This window comes from Leptomonas pyrrhocoris, assembly GCF_001293395.1.
Source record: "Leptomonas pyrrhocoris isolate H10 chromosome Unknown, whole genome shotgun sequence".
Taxonomy (NCBI): domain Eukaryota; phylum Euglenozoa; class Kinetoplastea; order Trypanosomatida; family Trypanosomatidae; genus Leptomonas; species Leptomonas pyrrhocoris.
The window spans coordinates 1,336,324-1,359,227 of NW_015438362.1; the positions used below are offsets into that span (position 1 = coordinate 1,336,324).

At 53.4% G+C, this 22,904-nt stretch overlaps 13 protein-coding genes across 17 annotated transcripts; all 13 read right to left on the bottom strand.

The window, feature by feature from the left end:
* Window positions 1-85: 85 nt before the first annotated feature.
* ABB37_04115 (hypothetical protein) lies at window positions 86-1,726 on the bottom strand (the record flags this gene model as incomplete). Its single annotated transcript, XM_015801680.1, has 1 exon — window positions 86-1,726. The coding sequence occupies exon 1, from the start codon at window positions 1,313-1,315 to the stop codon at window positions 86-88; it is 1,230 nt and encodes a 409-aa protein (XP_015660300.1). The 5' UTR covers window positions 1,316-1,726.
* Window positions 1,727-2,134: 408 nt separating this feature from the next.
* On the bottom strand, window positions 2,135-2,881 carry ABB37_04116 (putative mitochondrial hypothetical protein; the record flags this gene model as incomplete). Its single annotated transcript, XM_015801681.1, has 1 exon — window positions 2,135-2,881. The coding sequence occupies exon 1, from the start codon at window positions 2,762-2,764 to the stop codon at window positions 2,135-2,137; it is 630 nt and encodes a 209-aa protein (XP_015660301.1). The 5' UTR covers window positions 2,765-2,881.
* A 1,059-nt stretch (window positions 2,882-3,940) lies between these two features.
* On the bottom strand, window positions 3,941-5,005 carry ABB37_04117 (hypothetical protein; the record flags this gene model as incomplete). Its single annotated transcript, XM_015801682.1, has 1 exon — window positions 3,941-5,005. The coding sequence occupies exon 1, from the start codon at window positions 4,532-4,534 to the stop codon at window positions 3,941-3,943; it is 594 nt and encodes a 197-aa protein (XP_015660302.1). The 5' UTR covers window positions 4,535-5,005.
* A 515-nt stretch (window positions 5,006-5,520) lies between these two features.
* On the bottom strand, window positions 5,521-6,976 carry ABB37_04118 (unspecified product; the record flags this gene model as incomplete). 2 transcript variants are annotated; one of them, XM_015801684.1, is made up of 1 exon in its annotated part: window positions 5,521-6,976. In XM_015801684.1, the coding sequence occupies exon 1, from the start codon at window positions 5,803-5,805 to the stop codon at window positions 5,521-5,523; it is 285 nt and encodes a 94-aa protein (XP_015660304.1). In that variant the 5' UTR covers window positions 5,806-6,976. The 2 variants fall into 2 exon arrangements, with proteins under 2 accessions (XP_015660304.1, XP_015660303.1); XM_015801683.1 differs by having other exon boundaries at window positions 5,521-6,065.
* Window positions 6,977-7,363: 387 nt separating this feature from the next.
* ABB37_04119 (23-bisphosphoglycerate-independent phosphoglycerate mutase) lies at window positions 7,364-9,219 on the bottom strand (the record flags this gene model as incomplete). Of its 2 annotated transcripts, none has more annotated exons than XM_015801686.1 (1): window positions 7,364-9,219. In XM_015801686.1, exon 1 carries the CDS (start codon window positions 9,023-9,025, stop codon window positions 7,364-7,366), a length of 1,662 nt encoding a protein of 553 aa, XP_015660306.1. In that variant the 5' UTR covers window positions 9,026-9,219. The 2 variants fall into 2 exon arrangements, with proteins under 2 accessions (XP_015660306.1, XP_015660305.1); XM_015801685.1 differs by having other exon boundaries at window positions 7,364-9,151.
* A 448-nt stretch (window positions 9,220-9,667) lies between these two features.
* ABB37_04120 (methyltransferase putativeensangp00000010174-like protein) lies at window positions 9,668-10,974 on the bottom strand (the record flags this gene model as incomplete). Its single annotated transcript, XM_015801687.1, has 1 exon — window positions 9,668-10,974. The coding sequence occupies exon 1, from the start codon at window positions 10,859-10,861 to the stop codon at window positions 9,668-9,670; it is 1,194 nt and encodes a 397-aa protein (XP_015660307.1). The 5' UTR covers window positions 10,862-10,974.
* Window positions 10,975-11,792: 818 nt separating this feature from the next.
* Window positions 11,793-12,242, bottom strand: ABB37_04121 (putative mitochondrial hypothetical protein; the record flags this gene model as incomplete). Its single annotated transcript, XM_015801688.1, has 1 exon — window positions 11,793-12,242. One exon carries the CDS (start codon window positions 12,240-12,242, stop codon window positions 11,793-11,795), a length of 450 nt encoding a protein of 149 aa, XP_015660308.1.
* Window positions 12,243-12,982: 740 nt separating this feature from the next.
* ABB37_04122 (hypothetical protein) lies at window positions 12,983-13,574 on the bottom strand (the record flags this gene model as incomplete). 2 transcript variants are annotated; one of them, XM_015801690.1, is made up of 1 exon in its annotated part: window positions 12,983-13,574. In XM_015801690.1, exon 1 carries the CDS (start codon window positions 13,475-13,477, stop codon window positions 12,983-12,985), a length of 495 nt encoding a protein of 164 aa, XP_015660310.1. In that variant the 5' UTR covers window positions 13,478-13,574. The 2 variants fall into 2 exon arrangements, with proteins under 2 accessions (XP_015660310.1, XP_015660309.1); XM_015801689.1 differs by having other exon boundaries at window positions 12,983-13,551.
* Window positions 13,575-14,310: 736 nt separating this feature from the next.
* Window positions 14,311-15,824, bottom strand: ABB37_04123 (f2o10.10 protein-like protein; the record flags this gene model as incomplete). Its single annotated transcript, XM_015801691.1, has 1 exon — window positions 14,311-15,824. Exon 1 carries the CDS (start codon window positions 15,427-15,429, stop codon window positions 14,311-14,313), a length of 1,119 nt encoding a protein of 372 aa, XP_015660311.1. The 5' UTR covers window positions 15,430-15,824.
* A 517-nt stretch (window positions 15,825-16,341) lies between these two features.
* ABB37_04124 (hypothetical protein) lies at window positions 16,342-17,920 on the bottom strand (the record flags this gene model as incomplete). The annotated part of the gene is made up of 1 exon (XM_015801692.1): window positions 16,342-17,920. The coding sequence occupies exon 1, from the start codon at window positions 17,725-17,727 to the stop codon at window positions 16,342-16,344; it is 1,386 nt and encodes a 461-aa protein (XP_015660312.1). The 5' UTR covers window positions 17,728-17,920.
* A 552-nt stretch (window positions 17,921-18,472) lies between these two features.
* ABB37_04125 (unspecified product) lies at window positions 18,473-19,138 on the bottom strand (the record flags this gene model as incomplete). The annotated part of the gene is made up of 1 exon (XM_015801693.1): window positions 18,473-19,138. The coding sequence occupies one exon, from the start codon at window positions 19,136-19,138 to the stop codon at window positions 18,473-18,475; it is 666 nt and encodes a 221-aa protein (XP_015660313.1).
* A 300-nt stretch (window positions 19,139-19,438) lies between these two features.
* Window positions 19,439-20,624, bottom strand: ABB37_04126 (putative replication factor C subunit 5; the record flags this gene model as incomplete). Of its 2 annotated transcripts, none has more annotated exons than XM_015801695.1 (1): window positions 19,439-20,624. In XM_015801695.1, the coding sequence occupies exon 1, from the start codon at window positions 20,492-20,494 to the stop codon at window positions 19,439-19,441; it is 1,056 nt and encodes a 351-aa protein (XP_015660315.1). In that variant the 5' UTR covers window positions 20,495-20,624. The 2 variants fall into 2 exon arrangements, with proteins under 2 accessions (XP_015660315.1, XP_015660314.1); XM_015801694.1 differs by having other exon boundaries at window positions 19,439-20,609.
* A 529-nt stretch (window positions 20,625-21,153) lies between these two features.
* On the bottom strand, window positions 21,154-22,229 carry ABB37_04127 (putative mitochondrial Mitochondrial carrier protein; the record flags this gene model as incomplete). The annotated part of the gene is made up of 1 exon (XM_015801696.1): window positions 21,154-22,229. Exon 1 carries the CDS (start codon window positions 22,105-22,107, stop codon window positions 21,154-21,156), a length of 954 nt encoding a protein of 317 aa, XP_015660316.1. The 5' UTR covers window positions 22,108-22,229.
* Between the last annotated feature and the right edge of the window lie 675 nt (window positions 22,230-22,904).

The window sequence follows — 22,904 nt, forward strand, 5'->3', positions numbered from 1 at the left end:
ACTGATACCTCGCTTAAGGAGGAAGCGCGTAGGTGTTGATATCTGTGGCGGCCATCCTTTAAAAAAACAAAAACAGAGTCGTACATTACAATACAATGATGTCCGCCGTGACTTCACGCCCGCTGCCGAAGAACGCCCAGCCAAAGCGGCGCAAATAAAACGCAGTCGCAGCACCCACGGTTCCTACCCAACACAGCAGCACCACGAGCCCCGTCACCACTGCGGGGATGCGCTGTGACGTCACACACAGCGAAACGACACAGGTCACCGCCACCGTCAGAACCGAGCAGCGGATGAGCTCCTCCAAGACTTCCACCGTCGCGGTGTGACGGAAGCAGGCAAAAGCAAAGAGACCCGAAAAGAGCACGGCGACGGCGAGGTCCGCCGCGATGGGGTCCACCAGCGTCACCATCGCCGCCGTCACCTTCAGCGTCCAGACAAGAAGCTCACAGAAAAGCCCATCCACCCGTGGCTCCAGTGCGTAGTAGCCGATCGGTCCACCGCCTAAGAAACGCACGTACCCCAGCCCCACATCCAAGCCAATGTAAGCAACCGCAATGAAAAGCCACACCACGCAACCTCCCAATAAACTGAGCCCTGTGCGACAAGCAGCAGAGTCAGCGGAGAGGCCGAAGCGACCAAGCGGCCCATTACACTGCAGCGCACGACCGCAAAGAAAGAGAGTCAGCAGCAGCAGCGTAAGCGGAAGCCACGAGACGAGTCGAATCCACACCCGCAAGCGATTCTGCCACTCCGCCACGTAGAGCGCGTTACGGCCGCCAAGGGGGAGCATCACAAGAGCGCCGCAGATGCACATCACCGCGCCGCACAGCAGCAGCCCAATGGGTGCGGCGAAAAAGATGCTCCACGGACTCCTTGACAGGCTGAACATGGCAAAACCGTAGACGTACTTCTCGCACGTGTAGTGGGTAAAGAGGTACATATAGAGCGGCAGGCCCATCGTTACCACGGCGAGCGTCATGACGGCAATCCACGACTGCCGTGTGTTGGGCAGCAGACGCGTCACCACGCCGCTCACGCGGTCGTAGCGGTAGCAGCCGATCTCGCTGAAAAGGAAGGGCGACAACCGGCGCAGAAAACTCGCGAGCAGCACAAGAAGAAAACAGAAGAGCAGCAGTAGCTTGGCGGCGTGTGCGTGGCGCGTGTTGTCGTTGATGCAGAGGATGACGGCGTAGAGGAGCACGGCCAGGCCCTGTAAGGCGAAGGGAAGCCATGTCTGCACGTAGCGAAAGACTTTGGCTGGCACGGGGGTCACCACAGCCGTGTCGGGGGAGACGCTGTCAAAGGTCACCATGCCAGTCGTCGGCTCCGTTTCCACCTTTGTCTACCGGAGTGGGGGGAGGGGGTGCGCGTGATCGCCGCCGGAAGAGGCGGTAATACTTTCACTGAAACCACAACAAGTATACAACAGTGTTCCTAGACGACGACAGAAGAAAAGAAAAAGACATGAAAGTCAACGAGGACCAAATGAGCAGACAAAGCCAAAGTTGTGAGAATCCGTAGCGACCCAGTTGAGGCTAAGCAGCAACAGCAACGAAAATAATAAAGCCCACGTCGGCCAGACCTTCGGCGCTACGTCAGCGGAAGAGTGAGCTCGCGTGCTTAGAAGAGACGCGAAAACGGCACCGTTTGCACGCGCAGCGATATGCAACGAAAGAGAAGCATGAAAGCGAGGAAAAGTTGAGTGGCAACCAAAAGAAAGTGCTTCGATAAATGAAAAGGGAGTGTTTGAGGTGACAGAGCTCAGTGGGAAAGATATGACGAGCAGCGCTGATGTTTCGCACCTAGCGAAGTGTGCTCCACACAAACCAATACGCACCGCTTTTAATGAGGCGGTGACGAGACATTGTGAGAAAGGAGTTCGTTTGAGCTGGATCGTTTATGGTGTGGTTTATCTGGTTCTATCCAACTCCTGTCGAATCACCGCAGGCATCCGCACACGTGCATCAAGGAGAGTGCGGTTGCGATAAAGCGTGGGACAGCCTTACGCCAACAACGCTGCCGCCTCATAAGAGAGGAGACAACCAATACTACTACTAATAATAATAAAAGAGCAGGTGACCTCACTTTTCTTTCTTCTCTCTTTCCACAGCGTACGTGATCTATATAGTAGTTAGTCCCAAACGTAAGTGCCTTGCTCCGTTACCCGACGCTTCAGCAACCCCGCCTCCCTTAACCGCTTAAACGCAGATGGCGCCCTCCGCTGCATGTTCGCCGGCAGATCCGCAATGTAGCGTTGAATGTCCTGCCCAGGAAACGCCTCCACCAGTCCAACGATGGCGTTCTCTAGTTCCTCCGACGCCATCACCTCCGCCTCCTCCGTGCCTTCCTGTTTGTCAGATGACGACCAAGACGACGTCGCCGCGATTGGGCAGTCACTCGTTGGCTCACCGAATGGCATCGTTGGAGCAACTGGCGCCGTCGGCGGGTGTGGTCGCCGCAGAAGCGACAAATCCTCCTCGTCCGCGTTGTGCTGACGCACGTTGTGGCGCCGCGGCGTCGCGAAGAGCGGGTACCACCGCGGCGGTGCGTCGGCCCCATCTGCGCGGTCGATGTCCACCTTGCCGCCACGCTTCAGCACGCTCCAGAGCATGTGATTCACCTGCATCACGTTCTCCTTGCCATAGTAGCGGTTGGCGTAGTAGGCGGCGGTCATGCCGGGATCGTTGCGGACTGTATTGAGGACATTGACGGGGGAGAGCGGACGTGTAGCCGCCGCCCAGCGCACAAGCGATGTACGCATTACACCGACAGAGACGCAATGTGATAGCAGTGTTTTTTTTTTTAGATGGAAGGATCCTCTGAATTGCAAGATGATTTGTTCAGCACTCTTCGTAGATGCATGCGGAGGATTCACGGCTTAGGGATAGGTAAGGGCGAGACCAAAAGCAGAGAGGATTGCGAGGCGCAACATTGCTTCGTCAACGGAGAGTTGCCGCTACAAACAATAACAATAATGAGAACAGGATTTCGCACTTCTCTTTTAATTTGTCATTGCGATGTCACGTTGCATCTGAGTCCTCTCTTTCTTCACTGTCGGGCACGGAGTGCAAAGACATGCTCGACGTTTCTTCCAAAAAAAAAGCAACGAAATATTGATTTCTGCGCTGCGTCTCTTCTTCCATTTTTAAAAACCAAGAAGACTGCGACAGCGGCAATAGCAGCAATCAACGACAACACGAAAAGCTGACACGTCCTCCTTTCAGTTCAAGTCGAGTCGTTGTTTGTGAGTTTGGATGCTGTGCACGCGTTTCTCATCTTTCTTCTCTCACAGTACATTGGCAACGTCACACATCAATATATATATATATATATATCTTTTTCAAATTTCTAAAACAGCGAAGGAGGCGACAACGCAGATACGAACGCGACATACAAAGAAAAAAGCAAGACATTCTCATGCGAGGAAACAAAAACAAAAAGGTCCACACAAAAAGCGGAGCCCTCGTAAAACACGCAAATAATATTAACACCCGCCAGCGATTGTGTCAGGGAGATGATGAACAAAAATCGTACAGTAAAAGCAATGAAATAATGGTAGAGGCTACAACTCACAGATGCATCGTCTCAGCATGAAGAACAGCAACGTCAAGGAGTAGTTCATCCAGCCAAGTCAGGCAACGAAGAAACAGTGTTCTTATCATTACCACGGAGAAGCTGCAGCTGCGGCCGACAAGGCATGATCGACCTTATGGGGCATCCTTTCATTGATAGTACACGGCTACGCTCTCGACGCAGGGGGGGGGGAAGGGAGAACACCTACTAATGATAAGCCAGCAGAACGAAAACACAAGTCGTTGCACTTTCCTGTAGGCTAGGAGAGAAAAACTGACCTACATCTCCGTGTTTCTTGCGCCTTCCCTCTTAAAGTAGGAAACGTCAGCGCTTCTGTGCGCGACTCTATGCGTTAACTGTAAACTTAGCGGCGGGCCGGCCCGGAGCGCTTGATCTGCTCGGTTACCAAATCCAGTCGTGCGCGAACCGCGCTGTAGCGATACTGCGCTTGCTCCCGCACCACCTCCGGCGGCGACGCGCGGAACGGCAGCACTAACACACTCACCAGCTTATACTCTAAGTTCTCTACAAACTCCAAATTTGCAGTGCCGTCATCGCCGAGGAGCAGCGCGGCGATAAAGCGGCCAGGCTCGCGGATGCAGCGGTTAAACATCTTTAGCAACGTCATGAGAAACTCTGAAAACTCGCAGACCAAATTCTGGTCTTCCCGCAAGCGCAGGAAACCCTGGTCGTTGATGATGCACGTGTAGTGGAAGAAGATGTCCGACTCGGTTGTCACCTCCACGCGCAGGCTGGCCAGATTGCGCTCCTCCCCCGTGGTCAACACCTTGATCTTCATCGGCTCAAGCGAGCCGGCAGAGGACTCGACACCGCGCATGGCCCGCAGCTCGCACGGCACCTCGCGATCATACACCAACCGGGAGCCATCTGCTAACGACGGGTCCGCCTGCTGAATCGCGACGAAGTCCTGCTCCAGCTGAGAAAGTAAATCCGTCATGGTGCAGCGTGGTCGACGGGCTTTGATGGGAATTGAAAGAAAAACGCTGTATCCCGACGAACGGCTGGCTCTTTCTTTTTCTTTTTGACGGTGTCGTGGCAGCTGCGCTGCACTCAAGAGTCCCACAACGCACCCTTCGTGGATTTCTTTCTCCCTTCACGCCGTGGCACCTCAACAACAGCACGCAATTCAATAATCAGCGCGTATTGAAGTGCCGGCTTTTAGCCCTCTATTGAAATAAAACAGATTGGTAAAGAGAGAAAAAAAGCTATCGCGAGATCTATGTATTAGAAACAGCGTCACAGCATGCGCGAAGCAGCGTAAGTGTAACGGGGGATTTGAAGTCGGCAGCAAACGAACACACCGGGAAAAAACAACAACACCGTAGTGGTAATACTAATATGTATGGGTGAGTGGAGGAGAGAGGGACCTCGTACGCGAACCAAGAGAGAAGAGAAAACGCACCGTTCCTGAGTAGCACAGTCGTTTGTGGTTTGGGGTAGAAGTCAGGCGAAAAAGAAAAAGGGGAGGTTGTTGTGTAAGACAAAAAAAAGTGAGCAGAGGAAGCAAAGCACCGTTCGCCTGCCTGCCAATTCACAGAACTCATTTTCACGGAGGCGAGAAGCTGCACTCTTACGCATTCAATCTTCCTTCTGCTAAGCGCGAGAGAGGAACTTACGACATCTCTAACTCAAAAAGACTTTGTTGTTTGCCGACTTGAGAGCACACGCCGAAACACCGCATGCGGCATCTTTCCATGGCACCAGTTCGGTAGATTAGTACAAGCAGAGCTGCTTGAAAACAGATAAAAATAAAGTGTGATATGGCGTCGTGCTGAACAGTCAACAGAGCGCCAAGCAGTACCCATCAACAACAGCTGTTTTCGCACGCCAATAAACAGGGAGAAACACCAAATAGGAAGGGAAAAAAACCGTTGCGCGCTCGACGGTGCATTCGGTTTAAGTACAAACTCGCACGAGAAAGCCTCACAGCCGGTAGCCCTTGTGTGCCCCCTCGTTCTTCTTGTTGAAGTACACCTCCTCCACCATCTCTCGCTGGCGTGCGCAGTCGATGCAGACGCCGTTGCCCTGCTTCTGGCGGTCGGAGTTCCACTTGAACGTGTAGGCGATGCCGCTCACCGCGAAGAGAAGGGTGATGGGGAGGACAAAGTTGAACCACTTCGGTAGCAGACGCCGGCGGGAGCCCATCGCCACCATCCGCGGAGACGCCGCCTGAGGGTTGGGACCGGCGTTCAGACCAGGAATTTTCATTGCAGAAAACAAGCAATAACAACGAAGAAAAGAAACCTGCGAGAGGTTATCGCGTGAGGGAATACGGTGCTTTAAGCGCAAGAAAGTCCTGCTTCCCGTTCTTATGTTTACTGTGCTTAATAAGGTACGGTTCTTGTACCCCTCGTCTCCTTATTGTTTTTCTTCTTCTTTACTATTGTTCTATTAGCAACAAAAGAAAGTGGCAGTGCACCCGCTTGAAGTTTAGAGAGGCGCAGCGAAGAGAAACCGCAGAAAAGAGCTGAGAGAAAAGAAGGGAGAAAATGAGTGAAGTGCGTGCTTAGCAGACGAATCGAGGCATTCATTGTTCAGCAACAACAGAAAGTTGGGAGAGCATGGCTCTCTGATGGTTACACTACGCGCCTGACACGGGTGACGCACAGGGTACACATCAAAGGCGTGAAATCAGCTATCACGGATAGAAGAGAGAGAGCCAGATGCGTTTTCAGGTGTGTTTTTTTCCTCACATCGTCGCACCACATGGTAGCGTGTGAAGCCGATCTGCGCCCACAGATACGCCAGTCGCTTTACTTTTCTCCTTTTTGAAGCGCATTAGCGACTTTGTTTTCTCCTTTGCTTTCCTTTTATTGTTCTACCGTTTGAAGCACGCCATAAGTGATGAGGAAGAATACTTAAGGATGTCAACGCCCCCCAACAGCGACTGGCTACGAAACAGAGGGGCAGAGAAGAGAGAGTGTATAAATATAAAACGACTCTTTGTTTCGTACAAGCCATAAAGCACTTTCTGCCAATCCGTCTGTATTCTCTCCGTCTTTGACCGACGCGAATACATATATATATATATATATATATATAATTAATTAAATGAAAACAATGAAAAAAAGAACAAATCAAGAATTATTTTTTTCTTTTAACTGGCTGCTCAGAGGAAGTAGACGGCAGTTAAGTTATGATTCAACGCAGTTACCACGACTCATCGCTGCGTTGCTTATTAGGCAAACTGTTCAGCCTGCACAACCACGATTGTGAAGTGCGTGACACAACAGCAAAAAGATGACCAACGCTCTCACTTGAAATTTGTTGCTATTCTGTATGAAGAAGTGACATTCAATGAGGAAGAGCGAATTTCAGTTATAATGTAGTTTTTTTTCTCTGCGAAACCTTTTGATGGGTGAGAGGGCACGTCAACTTCTTGAAGGTGAAAGAAGGAGGGAAAGAAGAGAACAACACAGCGCGAGAAGAACGAAGGCTACGTGACGATAAAGAAAAAAAAGAATCGCTGACACAGGCAAAATCATATATAAGTGTGTGTGTGTGTGTGTGTGTAAACTATCCAGCACCTCGTCTCATAACGAACAACAACGAAGTATTCATAGTTTCCCGCTCTGCTGCTTTTTCCCCTTCTTTCGGTGTTTTCCGTTTTTTTTTTAATAAAGTTACACAGAAAGAAAAAGAAGTCACTTTTCATCTGCACGATGAACACCTGTATCTTTCTTCGCTGTTGCTGATGTTGCTTGTTTGTTTCGACTCGGTGTGCGGCACTTCTGCTCTGCATCTTTCACACCGTTGCGCGGGCGGCTCACTTGACGACGTGGATCAGACTGGGCTCGTAGTCCTCCGGCGCCTCGAAGCCGAGAAGGTTGATGAAAGTGGCCGTGACGTTGGCCAGACCAGCCATCGGCAGATCCGTGCGCATCTCCACGCGAGGGTCCAGACCAGCGCCTCCAATGAACACCGGCACGGGGGCCAACGTGTGCGACGTCAGTGGCAGCACCTTGCCGTTCTCGCCCTTCAGCGGCTTCCCCTTCTTGTCGCGCTGAGCCATATCGTCCGAGTTGCCATGGTCAGCCGTGACAATGAAGATGCCGTTGATGCTGTCAACAGCGGCGGCCAACTTCGCCAGCGACTGGTCGACGGCCTCGACGCCGACGATGGTGGCGGCCAAATCACCGGTGTGGCCCACCATGTCGCCGTTGGGGAAGTTGATGCGCACCACGTCGTACTTGCCGCTCTTGAGGGCCTCGATCGAGGCCTCGGTGATCTCGGCCGACTTCATCTTGGGCTTCTCGTTGAACTGCACCCGGTCGCTCGTGATCTCCTTGAAGGTCTCGTGGGCGTCGTCCAGCTTGCCGCTACGGTTGCCGTTCCAGAAGTAGGTGACGTGACCGAACTTCTGCGTCTCGGAGCAGGCGAAGATGTCCAGGCCGGAGCCGCAGAGGTACTCCTCGCTCACGCGCGTCAGCTTCGGCGGCGGCACCAGGAAGTTGTTCGGGATGCCGAGGTCACCGTCGTAGCGCATCATGCCCGCGTAACGGACCTTCGGCACGCGAATGCGGTCGAATTTGTGGAAGTCCTGATCCTCAAACGCACGCGACATCTCGATCACGCGGTCGCCGCGGAAGTTGAAGCACAGCACGGCGTCGCCGTCCTCGATCGTGCCGCGGGGCTTGTCGTGCTCGTCCACAACAACGAACGGGGGGTAGTACTGGTCCGTCACCTTCTCGTCCTCCTCGTGGAAGGTTGTGATGGCCTCCTTGGCGCTGTGGAAGTGGCGCGCGTCGCCGAGCACCTGCGCCTTCCAGCCACGCTCCACGATGCTCCAGTCGGCCTCGTAGCGGTCCATCGTGACAAACATGCGGCCACCCCCGCTCGCCACCTGCGCGTCGCAGCCCTCCTTGCGCAGCTTCGCCAGCACCTCCTCCAGCTCCTCGGTGAAGCGGAACGACGAGCCGTCCGGCACATCGCGGCCGTCGTAGAGGATGTGCACGCGGATCCGCTTCGCGCCGTCCTTCGCGGCGTGCTGGATGAGCGGGTAGATCTGGTTGTCGCGAGAGTGCACGCCGCCGTCGCTCAGCAGGCCAATGAGGTGCAGGGTGCTGCCCTCGTTGCTGAAGGCGCCGTGGAGGTAGCGGTAGCCCTCGCTCTGGAAGATCTCACCGCTCGCGAGGGCGTCGTCGACGAGGGACGCGCCCTGCAGCGCCACGCGTCCTGCACCGAGGGCGTTGTGGCCGACCTCGCTGTTCCCCATGTCGGCATCCGTGGGCAGGCCGACGGAAGTGCCGTGGGCACGGATGGAGCGGAAGTGCTTCGCGTTCTTGCGCATGGCGTCCATGAAAGGTGTCTTGGCCATGTGCACGGCGTCATATTCGTCCTCCGGGCCGATGCCGACGCCGTCCATCACCACCAGCAGCACCTTGCGGCGAGGCAGATCGTTGTGCGTCTGCAGAGTGAGCTTCGACATGATTGTAGGAGTTGTTCTTTTTTTTTTTTTGATGGAGTGGTGCAAAAAAGTCAGTGGGTGTGTTGGAGAGACGTCCGCCGACAATCGTGGTTATCCAGCAAACGAACAAACAGACACGAACTTTTCTTATAGAGAGAAAATGGGAGTATAAACAGCGAAAGATTGCGAGCGGTGTAATCACGAGGGAGCAAAACTAGAAACGTGAACGCAGATGGAAACCGGAGAAAAAAAAGCAGGGAAACATCAGAAGGAGTAGAAGGAAAGGAAAGAAGAGAAACTGATGAGCACCGACGAACAGAACAGGTGGATGTATAGCGCTTCCGTAGAAAACGAAAACAAACGAATGATTTGCGCAATGAGTATCGGACCACGATGGGCATTGGGGAACGGCTCTACCACGTAAAATGTGACACTTTGGATCTGAACGAGGAACACAGCCGAAGCTTTCAACGGGATCTCTGTGTGCAGACTTCTTGAGTATAGGCCTGTGCAATTGATGAACACTCGTAACTTCTCTGTGCGCCTTCTTGCCAAGGAAGGCACAAGAGTAAACACCTCCGCTGTCTCACTGGCAACAACATCAACAACGGACAGAGAGGGACCAGGGCAGTCTGCAACGCTTTCTCTTCTTCGTACCTCACCTCATTTGTTGTCTTCACCGTCGTCCGCTGCTGAAGCGGCCTTTTCCTCCCCCGCTGCATCCACCTCCGCCTTTGCCGCCAACTCGGCCGCCATCGCAGGAGCAGCGTCGATGATCATTTGAAGCGCCATCTTCTGGTTCGTCGCGATGACGGTGTTCATCTCGCACATGTCTGATCTGAACGTGGCGTCCTTCAAGCACCACTCAGCTGGAATAAACTCCGGCACATGCGCGTCGTCAACGAAGCCTTTTTCGTAGTACTCATCCAGGTAACACCGCCAATCTTCATCCGGATAGCCTTGATAATCCACGCAAACCAAATATCGCTCACTGTTTACAACGCGACTGTGGCGTGGCTTCGCGATGTGCACGCGACCGTAGAGGAAGCAGGAGAGGTACAGCACGGCTCGCGACAGTGGTGAAAAGGTGTCGAACAGCTTCAGCACAAAACAGCCGCCGGTGCGCAGCAGCTTCAGCGCCGCTAGCCATTGCCCATAAAGAATTCGAGAAGAGATCGTCTCCTGGTAATTTGCCACCGAGAAGTCGACATTGAAGCCGCCGTCGGCCACCACCAGCAGCAGCTGTGCCGTCTCAGTCAGCGAGGCGAGGCACTCGATGTTGCTCAGTTTAAAGATATCGCCCGTGCCGTCCAGTCCGTAAGTGCACGTGAAGTGCGGTGATTTGAGCAGGTGGTTGTACCAGTCCAATCCGCTGACACCACCGAGAGTCATGCCGTAGCCGTGCATGCGCTTCCAGCCCTGACGCCTACCGGCTTGAAAGAGCGCTTGGGTAAAGGCACCTGGGCCCCCGCACACATCCGCGAAGACGAGCTCGCGCGGTCGCTTCTTTGACTTACCCTGCAACCTCTTTCCCAGCTCCATCCACACCCCAGTAGACTCTAGCGACTCCAGCAGCTTGTGTCCGGCGCGGTTGGAGAAGTGCTGCTGCTCTCCGCTCACGGCGAGCGGGAAGAGCTTGTTGCGGGTGGCCATGTAGACGTCGGGCGGGATGCGGTCCAGCTGCGACTTCAGCGCCCACACCTCCTCGCGCAGGGCAGCCTGCTCGCTGTCGAAGGCATCGCGCCAGTGGTGCTGCTTGAAGGGCTGCCCGCGAAGGGATTTGAGTGGCGGCAGTGGCGCGTCGCTGCTGCGGCGGATGATGAACTCTAGCGAGCGATCCTCCACCGTCTGCGTCATTAGGTTAATGATGTTCAGCTATGAGTGTTCGTGTGTGTGTCCTCACCGTGTAGGATTCAAGATGAATCACGACACTCTGACGCCTCTTCTTCTCACGAATCCTGCCAAGACACTTAAGAAAAAAAAAAGAAAAAAAGGGAAGTTTGAATTTGGAGAGAAACAAGTGTGAACGAAGGAAAGATAGTGGAAGACGAGGAGGGAGGACTTGCCAGGCGACGGTCTCGTAACAGATGTGCACACTTGAAAGCACGTTGACCGCACATTCATCTGCAGACAGCCAAAGGAGAAAAAAAAAAAGAGGAAGAAACACACACTCCCTTAACAAACGCAGAGCACCGCGTCTCTACCTGATTTATGGCAGATCAAACCACAATATTTATGCTACGGTAAAGCTTTCTAGGTACGGCGCTATCCTCAACTGCATCACCTTGGTGGGCAGAAGGACATAGCCGCATAGCAAACCTCCCATTTCGTAATCAAAGAAACGTATATATAATAGTATCACGTTGCAGTTGAGAGATGCGGTTGAGACATAGAGAAAGCGAAGCAAGCACAAAGCAAAAAGACCGAAAAGACGAGGACACCGGTCTGCGACAGCTGCATCGTAGCCGGTGGTTTCTTAACTCTTCTTTAGTATTAAAACAGCATGTTATTCTTCTTTTTGTTCTTTGAAGTCCGTTCTGTTCATCGAGCAAAGAACGTGATCGTGGACGATAATGAAGCAGAATAAAGACGCGCACATACGAGAACACACTGACAGCGACACTGCTCCGGCAACTCGATCTCGCGTATCCAAGGAGGCAAAAACAAAAAGATATTTGGTAAAGAAGCGGCAGGCGGAGTCGCGCACGTTCTTTTCCTTTTGCTACTCACACCTGCTGTTCCCTTCAACGTGGGCGTTTCCCTGCGTGCTGGCCCCGGATGCAGCCCTTTACGGGGTGAACAGCTTTTGGCGCGCGTAGTACTCGTCCGTGGGCTCAAAGGTGCCGATGACGGGGTACTTACTCTCAAACTTCGCGTCCCACTCGTCCAGCGTCTGCATGTGCTCGGGCAGCAAATCGTCCCAGTTGGCGTTGGCCTCCTCCTCGCCGATGAGCATCTTACCCAGGCAGCGCGACACCTCCTTGCCGGCGAAGACGGCGTACGCCTTGCCAGGACCGTAGAAGGCCGCACCGCTCGTGCAGTCGTACACCTTGTTCTTCACCGACACGTAGATGCGACTGCCGTTCTCGCCGGTGAAGTGGGCAAGGTCTTTGGCGGTAAATTTCTTCATCTCGCCTGTGTCCGCGGCAGGCTTCGTGCCGGCCTTCTTCTTCTTTTCGTCCTCGTCTTCCGCTTCGTTGTTCACCTGGGAGCGGGGCCAGAAGTTCAGCCAGCCCATTCGTGAGACTGCTCGCTGAGCGAGAGAGGTGTACAGTGCAGAGAATGAAAATCACAGTAATAACAAACGGAGAATAAAACACGGTAGGAAGTTTGGCTTTTAACACGCGCGTAAAAACAAAAAAAAACAAAGAACAAAAACAACAGCAGACAAAAAAAAGGCGAATAATAATAATAATAGTATTAATCAAGCGCTGGTCGAATAGGATTGACAGATAAGGAAAAAAAAAAACACACACACACACACCTTTGAGAAGTGGAAACGGGACAAATCAAGAAAGGCAAAAGGAGGGAAGTGGCGGCAGGGGAAGAGAGAAGGAATCTGCGAGGGAGAGAGAAAAGTGCGGTGAGCGTGGAAGGGGAATGGGGGCCGGCAATCAGGTGGAGGAGGGTTTTCTCACATGTACAACAACAAAAAAGTGCGACATCAAATTGCCTTCCACAACGTCCATCACCTCAGAAGAACAGCAGCAGAACGAGAATGTGAAATACAGGCATCTTTTGTTGGTTGGGACGGCTTTCATTTTATTTATTTATAAGGGAGCGACTTTGTGTTCGCTGTGCGCCTTGGCGGCACTCTACTATACATCACACCGAATCCCGCAAACACTAATAATAGAAGAGAGGCACCCTGCCAATCACAAACACGTTGAGATGGACAGACGAAGAAGCGGAGTAAGGCTTTTTGGCCGAGTTCAAGCGCTGTAACGGTAAAGGAAGAGAAGAGAGGAATGGCTCCCGTTACGCCGTCGTCGTGCTGTAGTTGTGGGCAAGGGTCTCCTTCAGCTGGAGACCAAAGTCCAGCGCCTTGGCATTCATGAGCGCCTGCTGCTCCGTCACCTTCGCCTCCCACTCCGCAAGTTCCGCCTCCTTCCGCTGCGTCAGCTCCGCCAGTTTCGCGCGCAACGCTTCATTTTCCGCCTCCGCCTCAAGCACCGACTTTTCCATGTTTGCGTGGCGCTGCTGCAGCTGCTCCAAGTTCGTGGTGGCGTAGGCGTTCATGAACTTCACCTTGTCGTCTAAGTCGCGGCCCACCTGCTCGGTCGCCACGCCGGTCTCCGCGATGCGCCGCTCCAAGCCGGCAATCTCAGCGTCGAGGCGCAGCTCCTGATCGGTGCTGATGGCGATCATCTTTTCCACCGCAGCGCACTGCTGACTCAGAGACTCTACATGCACCTTTCGGACCGCAATGACTTCCTCGGGAGAGAGGTTTTTGGTAGGACGCCTGGGCGGCATCGCTTGTCTGCTAACGGGGCGTTTGACTTTTTCCTTCCTTCTGTTGTTTCTCTAGCATCGACTCATACATCCACTATAATAATACGTACACGTGTACTCGATAACACGAGTTGATCGATAACGTTTGAGAGAGAAAAAATGGAGAAGAAACGAAAGGGAAAAAAGAGGCGACATTGCCCGCTTTGAATAATAGTGACAGTGAGGCGAGAGACGTATCCTGCCTTTCGATTTTACCGTTTTCTTTAGCTCGCAGACAACTAGCCGGCCTGCGCTTGCCCTCTAATCACGATGTGACACGCAAAAAAAAAAAAAACACTCAACATTCGAAGGGAAACAAACCCTCTACGGCTAGCGGCGTTCAACAAGCCTTGTTAAGCACTCTCGTCTATGGATGTGACTTGTATTGTGTGTCTGTTCTTCGTTTGTTGTAGAGTGGCCTTCTGTTCTCGTACACCACTTTTTACTCGGTCCCTGGGAAACCCGAAAACGGTAGCATAATCACAACGAATACTTTTAAACAAGCATTGCCGTGTAGTTATCAAAAAAGAAGAAAAATGAAAAAAAGAAACACAAGGAATATAGAACGAGAGAGGTCGAAGGCCTCGCTTGTTATACTTTTGCTGTCGTGGCTGTGCTTAACGTAATACAGCAGCTACAACATAACACATGTATATTATATATATTGTCCATTCTTCTAAAACACCAAATATCTTTTCTACAACCTGTTGGCCATCCGTCACCACGTCATCATGAAAACAAGAAAGCTGCATGAAAAACAACAATAAAAGGAGAAAAGAACGAATTACGCGTACACAGTGAGAACACTCACACCGTTATCGGTTGTGCATGATGTCCCGCATGTCGGTCAAGATATCCTCATGCTTCAGCGTGAACTTCAGATTCTCCCAGACGGAGTAGCGAATAGGCGGGATTGTGCGACTCTGCAGGCCGTCCTGGCTCGACACGTCTTCAATCACGCACTCGTCCGCGCCACTGTTGATCATGTACTCGTCGCTGCCGAAGCAGTATTTGTGGGCGAAGGCAACAAACATCATTTCTATGCAAATCAGCAGGTCTTGCAGCGCCGACGGGGTGTCTTCGGGCTTCCAGTACGAGAACGTCGGCAGCAGGCCGGCGGCGGAGATCATGTGGATCAGCAGGCCCTGCCAGAAGGAGAGGAAAATGACGGCCTTCACGCAAAGGAACTTCAAGAAGGCGTTGCGGCCCTCCATCAAGTCCTTTAGACCAATGTAGAAGTAGAGCAACGCCGTGAAGGCCACGGTGATGGAGATGTTGTAGGCCAGGTAGGTCCAGAAGGTGCCCTTCGTGACATCGAACATGCTCGTGCCCATCGCATCCTTCGCGGTGAGGATGACCACGATGATCGAAATGAGCGGCTTCAGCAGCATGAACTGGAAGAGGCAGAGCCGGCAGTTCTGCACAAAGGTTGGGGTCACCTTGATGGGCTCGAGGTAGCAGAAGGGAAAGATCTGCGCCACGGGTGGCCGCTCCTCGATCATGAGGGTGCGGTAGACGGTGTCAATGCCGCCCATTAGGGCTATCATGAGCTGGAAGAAGGCGTAGATGACGTAGCTCTCGTACGTGTCTCGTATCAGGTTCAAGTACTCGGCCGCGCCAGGGGCCAGCAGGCTGAACCACGAAATCATGGCAAACAGCGGCACCATGAACAAGATGCGCACGATCTTTGTTTGGCACTCCGGATCCGAGAAACACGTGAGGTGCTCCAGGATTTGGAACAGCGACAGCAAGGTCGCAAAGATGGCGCAGTAACCCGCTACAAAGGACGGCACCACGCTCTGCTTCTTGAGGACGGTGGAAAGCAGAATATAAATGAGCAGCAGCAGCCCGACGACGCAGGCGAAAGTGCCCACCCAGTAGTACATCTTCCTGCGCTCCGTCTTCCATTTCTGAAAGACGGAAAAGAGACTCATCCTGTGAGACGCAGACGGCAAGTGGGGCCCACAAAAATAAAGCACAAGAAGTAACGATTCCACTAGCGAAAAAAAAAAATATTAACAACAACGAAAAGACGCCGTCAAACTTGTCTATCACGTGCAACTCTTCCTCTGCAAAAAAAAAAACCACAATTTTGCGTTTGTGGTAATCCACAACGCCTCAATCCAGAAAAAAAAAGGCAACGACGACGGAAGAAGTGCGCCTGACAAACGCTATACTGTTCAAGGATTTTTAAAAAAGGCAAAAAGAGAAAATGGGGGAAAAAAGCTGCGCCGATGTGTCCTGTGCGCTCCGTTGCCCATCAACAACAACACGGCAAAGTACAAAAATACTAAGCGGTGAAGAAGAAACCTTTGTTCCCACGGCCTTCTGAAGCAGCGTGATTTTATAAGAAAGAAGAGGGAGAGAAAAGAGAATTAGCGTTGAGTCAGAGATATCGTTGCTGGCGAAGGTTGCTGAACACATTATACCCGCCTCATATGGACTCTGCAATTCAAGTACCTGTGTGTATGCGTGCGTTTCACGACGAGCAACCCCTCCAAAAGAACAGCAGACGGGAACGAAGGTCACAGAGAAGTGGAACGAGTTCGCTATACCAAGAAAAGGTGAGAGTGATGCGATATACACGTGCAGTCGTTCTCCAAAAGCACACAGATAGAACGTGCGCTTCATCTCCAAATAAAGTTTGCTTTTGTTTTGTTTTGGGGCTCTCGCTAGCTGCATTGCAGAACAGGAGGGGTTAAGCCCGGTCGAATTGGCTTCAAATAATGTGCAGGACTCGTCCATGAACAATACGTTCTGAAACCCACCGTCAACGCTCGCAAGCGAGAGGAGAGATCTGTGGGACAGGCAAAAAAAAAAAAGTAACGAAACTCTTCGACAGCGCCTCAAGAAGGAATCAAGTCAAACAAGCTCAACGACAGCTCACGGGCTAGCTGCTGCGCTGTGCTCACCGGAATCCAGCAATGATACGAGCGGTGTCGCTGCGTCACCACCGGGGTCAGAAGTCCCCAGGCAACGAAGCCCTGCACGTACTGCATCGCCACATCTGCCGTCGTGAACTCCAGCGGATCAATGTGCGGAGTGCACATTCGCAGCATCGAGTCGTACAGAAAAGCAAGGCGGCGCACCGTTAGCACGTGCGCCGAGGCCGTCAGCACGGCAGCTTTGTGGGACTGCCCTTTTGTCTCACGCAGGGCAGCCGTGCGCTCCTCAGCGTGCAGGCAGCCAAAGACTTGATGCTGCTTGCGCTTCGGCACGGCACCGCCGTAGAACGCGGCAAACGCGAGCAACACGGCGGAGTAGCCGATTCGGCGCAGGGCGGGCACGAGCGGGTCGTGCGCCGGTGCAGCGGTCGTCTCCCCGCCGCCCTCACTTCGGTGTTGACCCCACGCCGCGGCGAAGTGGCGGGCGTTGAGTTTTCTTTCCTCGGCAGCACCCGGCCCGGCCGCCGCGCACGACTCGAGCAGCAGCGGGGGGAGAAGTTGGTAGACGCGCTGCACGAGCAGTCGCACATCGCGGCTCACCACGGACGACCGCATCGGCTGCCGCGTGGCGTAGTAGGTGAAGGCTTCCAACACTACCCGATTTACGTCGTCCGAGCCGACGGTGATCAGCGGCGTCTGCGACGTCGTCACCGCACCTCCTGCCGCCGCTGCTGGCTCTTCTTCCTCCTCGGTGTCGGCGCACACGCGCCGTTCGTCTTCGTACTGCCGCAGCAGCCACTGCACGACGCTGTCCGGCTCTAGGCGCGCCACAAAGTGGAAGCGGAAGCAGTCCGCGAGGCGCAGCGGCAGCTCTGACACCATCCACAGCAGCACCGTGCGCGTCTGCGCGGCCGGGGAGCGTAGGCAGTGTGCGAGCCACAAGTTCATCTCCGCCACGTCGTAGTCGAGGAGATCGGCATCGTCGACAACAAGGTGCAGCTCCGACCCCTCGCCGTGCGCATCCAGCCACTGGATGAGCGACGCCCCAAACTCCAGCGGGGTGCATTCATAACTGAGCCGCCGGTGCCGAGCGTCGGGGTGCAGGCGCCGCATAATGAGGCGCAGCAGCTCATTGGAGGCACTTCTCGCCCCCACGTACTCCAGGCAGAAGGTGGGCCCTCCGCTGCCTTGGACCGCGGTGCGGTGTTGCGAGTTAAAGTAGCGCTCGCGGGCGACGAGGTAATTCAGCACGAGCGTTGTCTTCCCGCTGCTCGGTGGTCCTACGACGCATATGTAGCCGGAGCCGAAGAGGACACTGGCGTCCAACTCGTCACGAAGGTCCTCCATTACCTGTAGGGCATTCGTGGTTGTATGGGTATAAACGCAGCTGTAAGTTGGAGGTCTATGTAACAGGAAAAGAGCTTAGTTCTACTGCGTATTTGTCAAGAAACAGACGCAGCCATCGGATTAGACAGCTGCGGTTCTTGTGTGCGTATTTTCCGGCAGTCAATGGCAGTTTTGCGACTTAAATACGTCAGCCTTTGAATGGTAAGGTAAGAAAGGGAGGGGGGATGAGATAAGAGAGGCGATGGAGTACGTCAAGAGAGTACAGCAGAGACGACCAGAAAGAATAAGGTGGGTAAAGAGAGATCCTTGCACGGCATCGTTGCTCCATTGGCAGATTCACGGCGAAATGCGCTTGTTGGAAACCGTTTCCGCGGAAGAGGTATGCAGCGCCGTTCATTTCGTGCGCAAAACACGCCATGTCACGCTCTCACCCCCTTCTTCACTCTCTCTGAGCACTCGTTTCATCGCACCAAACGCAGAGGACAGAAATCGACATCAGCCGAATAAGAAGAGCCAACCTCTACCGCTGGCCAGTTTGGGAGCGTTAGTTCTTTTTCTGCTTAGGGGTGTGTTTGTGTGTAGTGCGCCTCAAAGCGGAAATCGCTTCACGAGCGTGACAGCAACACAAGAAAAAGCCAGTAAGAATTTGGTACCCTTCACTACTAGAGGGGCCACTGCACAACCAAAGGCACTCGTCCGTCAACTCACGACAAAAAAAAATAATAAAGCCTGTTTTTTTTGTTATTTACGGCATGTCCTTGTAAGCCTGCGTGTAGTTCCAACGATTTGTTTTGAAGTGCTTTCGTTTGCTAAACCGATTGCGCGCGTCAGCGGCGGCCTGGTGCGAGGGATGGAAGCGCTTGTCGCGTATGAAACGGTGTCGATACTTGTGTCCGCAGAACCAATGAGCAATGCAGTTCACATTGGTGGGCCTAAACAGCATCCAGTTCATTGGAGTGGGACGGAAGGCCATCCAGTTCACTGCGGTGGTGCGAAATAGCATCGTCCCGCCGCTTCTACGCTGCGTAGGCGTAGATGTGTATGAGTGTGAAAAGCGCTTCTTCCCATGCGTCGTTGCACGACGTGCGTGGTGAAGGTAGACGTTTGTTTGAGGCACCAGAAACACGGGTAGGCGAAGGGTATGGAAAGTGGAAGGGGTAAGAAGAAAAAAAAAACGCGGGGTCAAGAAAGCAGCTGTGGCGCGCTTCTGCGCTCGGGGTGCGATTGGGCACGTCATACAAGTGATTTGACTCACGGCTGCTCTGCCATTCAAATTCACGAACAGCTGGCGTGTGTCCGCATCGTGGAAAGTCAACGAAGTCCCGTGGATGAACTGAAAAGAGTTCTCCTTCAACCTCAAGCGAGAGAGAGAGTACCGCGGCGTTGTTAAAAAAAAAAGGACGAAGTACATGGTATTAAATGGTAGCGGTTTTTTTTTTCAAGTGTTGCTTTGTTAACAACTTCTCCGTAGATTCGGTGAGTAGCATTCTATTAATGGGAACAAGTCCCACGGCCTATGACAAGGAAGACAGATGCAAACACAGAAAAAGAAGAAGCCAAGCGTCCGGCCTTCTCTTGAGCTCATGCACGAATTCGTTTTCACGAAAGGGTGCATGAGACGTAGATGAAACGACAAAGGCGATGTGGCAGCAGTCGATGTGCGCTCGAAGAGAGTTCTGAGAATAAACGCAGCTCAAAATAAAAGTCTTCGTCATTGCTGCTTCATCATCTTCATGACACCCGCTACAAAAGCCTCCAAGTGCAAAATCGGCTTTGTGCCCAGTTTCATGTTGTGGTCGTATTTGGCGGCTAAGTGGATAAGCGCTGCTTGATGCTTCGGCGGCACCGCCAGCAGCAAACTATCTAGCAGCGTCTTCAATATTGTCTCGCCAGAGATGCATTGCGCCAGCAGATCGTAAAACTTCAGACGCACGTCATGCAGCTTCTTTGGGGTCTGCTCCGCTAATATGTCGTGCGATATCTCATCGAGAAAGAGCTTCCAGTCAGCTTGCGGGATAGCCGCCCCGTTGCCGCTCCAATCCACTTTCGTCATGGCGGACGCCTCCAACATGAGCAGCCCACGCCTCAAATTGCCATCCGAGCGCAGCGCCAGTGAATTCAAGAAAGCAGGCGACGGCATGGGCCGCGACTCGCCCTCGCACACGTGCTGCACCGCCAGCTTCAAGTTGTCCTTTGAGTGCGCCGCGACGCGAATGCCTAGACAACGCGACCGCAGCGGTGGAATAAGGCGAGAGGTGGAGTTGCAGATGAGAATGAGCCGGCACGTGTTCATGTACTTCTCCATGGTACGTCGGAGGGCGTGCTGGGCGCTGCGGCTCATCTTATCCACCTCATTCAGAACGACCACCTTGTACGGCACCGTCTTGGCGCAGTTGGCGGTGGTGTGTAGCGGCGCCGTCTGTGCGATCTCGCGGATCATCTGCATGACAATCACGCGGTCGTAGTTGCCAGCGTCGGAGGGGTTAATGTCAATGTGATGTGGCGAACTCAGCGTGGCGATGTCCACCACTTTGCTGTCAGACACCTGCACGCTCTTGTGCTCAAGGCGCACCGAGTACACACTGGGGCCATAAATTTCGTGCAGCACCGCCATGGCGCGCGTCTTCTTACCGCTGCCGGACGGGCCGTAGAAGAGGAGGTGCGGGAGGTCCTGTGCCTTGGCGAGGCGCCCGAGCACCTCGTTCAGCTCCGGGTACAACTCGACCTCCTTGAGCGTCTTAGGACGATAACGATCGACCCACAACATGATGTCAGCGGAAAGATCGATTGCTGTTTCCCGGCGACGGTAGAGCTGCGGTACCAGAAGCCGGAAACGTATGTCACCCGGTGTGGAGAAAAACAAATAAATATATATGTCAAACTTCCGAATACTATGCTTTCCCGTTAAATAAATAATAGATGCAAAAAAGGGGGAATTGGAAAAGATGAAAAGATGCACCTACAAAAAGACGCGTCGATACACGCATAAATTTACAGCTATAATGCGTTTTTCGGGCAGTGTGGCAGCTCCTCTTAGTAGGCAGAGGGTTCAGTGTTGTTGATTGAAATCTACTGCTCTTGCCAGAAGAGATGAATTCTGAGCCCTATTATTGTTTTTTCGTCCTGGGTAACAAAGGTAGTGTGGATCGTTTCGCACACATTACGTTTAGCGGCATGCAAGAGGCAAACAAAAAAAGAACCCCTCAAAAAAAAAGACGAAGTACGTTTGACAGGGGCGAACCTCCCAGCCCTAAAACGGTAACCAACGCGCCCGCCTGCGGCTGCATCGTATACAACTTCAAACCGCTTTTGCTGTCGCTATTCGCTCGCCATTCACGACGGGCATTAAACTAGACACGAAGACCTGCAACGCGCAAGCACGCACAACAATAAACCGTCAAAAAAATAAGAACCACGGCACGGGGATCACCATCCCTTGCTGATCATAAACGAGGAGGTGAGCTCAATACCGAGCCACACCGAGGCGTTGGCAGGGGCGGACCGCATGATGCACGCGGTGTAGCCCTTGTAAAAGCCGCGAATGCCGCCTGCCTTGTACGTCGCACGAATGACGTCAGGAATCGCCACCCGCGTCCGCGAGGCCTGCACGCGGGTTTTCACAAAGTCGCACGGGTAGTTGCTCGTCCAGAAGCACATCCCCGCCGCCATGCCGCTTAGCATCGGTACCAGCACCTCACGGCCGGTGTGCGTGGAGGCCAGACGGGAGTCCAGCAGGGCGGTGCGGGCCGTCTGGTAGCCCATGAAGTAGAAGGGAAGGCCGATGAGCCGGGACATGAGGGTGGGGGTGTACCCCGACAAGATGCCGCGGTAGCCCTCCGTCTGGATGATGCGACGAAGACACGATATCGGCCCGACGACCGTGGACGACTCGTGGCCGCCCTTGCCGAGCATCTGCAGCTGCACCTTCACCTTCTCCACCGGGGCCACCGTCAGGACGTACAGCGGGGCCGTCAGCTGGGCCGCCACGGCGGTGCGCCACAACGGCAGCGGCGTCTGGCGATCGTGGGTGTCGGGCGACATGTAGTTGCTCATCACCTGGTTGAGACTGAACAGCGTGAGGTTCTGGAAGCCGCAGAAGAGCAGGGGCGGTGTGACGCCGCGGTAGAAGCCGTGCAGGCCCTCCTCCCGCCACGTGTGCCGCGCGCAGGAGGAGATGGAGGGGAAGAGACCGTTCTGCACTCGCGACTTGATGGTATCGAAAGGGTGGCTGGTAGCGGCCTGCATAACCCCGCCGATGGTGCCGCCGATGAGGCGACGTAAGATGCGGTGGTAGTCTTCCACGGCGCCGGTGTGAACGGAGATGAGGGGGGCCGTTGGTGCCTGTTCATCTTCCACGGTAAACGCGGAAGGGGCGGTCATTTTTTGTTTTTTACTTTGTTATTATTTTTATCTTCAGCTGTCGAGCTCCTGTGCTCATAGAGAGGACGGGAGTGAAAGAGACGAGCAAAAGAGTCGGTAATGAACACAGTAGATGGGTAGGCTGTCGCACGGGCGTTCAAGAAGGAGACGATGCGCAGTGAAATAAGCGGTGCGGAAGAGAAAGGAAAGAAAGTGCCGGCGCAACGGAAAAGAAACGCTTCTCACGTTTTGGCGGGTGAAGGATTTTTATGTGGGGATAGCATCGTTTCCTTCCGCTTTGACAACACGATAAGCCTAAATAAGCGCCGCCTGTCGTTCAAAGAAGGAAGAAAACAAAGTTGTACGCAGGTAAGCACAGAAGTGTGGTGTGTGACTTCAATTTGCTATGTCAGCCCTTTAGTAATCAAGAGCCGGCAGGGTCGAGCCCTACGTTTGTTGACTACATTCAAGAGAAATATGTCCCCCGTGCTTTTTCTTCTGTTGTTCTTGTGGACTGTTCCTTGTTTTTTTTTTCCGAAGTGGTGGTGGAAGGAGCTAGGTAACGTATTAGCCGTCCACACGGGTTGGCGTGTCGTCAGCATCCATCTCCTCGCTCTCTAATATACATGACATCAACGGGTGCAGTAAAGAACTAAAAGGGAAAAAAAAAAAGCGAACGTCGCTCAAAAGGTGTAGTTTTACATTGCCTTGGAACACGAAAGTCGCAAGTAGTGGTGTTCCGGCACAACAACAACAACAAGAAAAGAGAATGAAACTCCCGAGAAGAGAAAAGCAACCGCACGTCGAGGAGGAGTGCG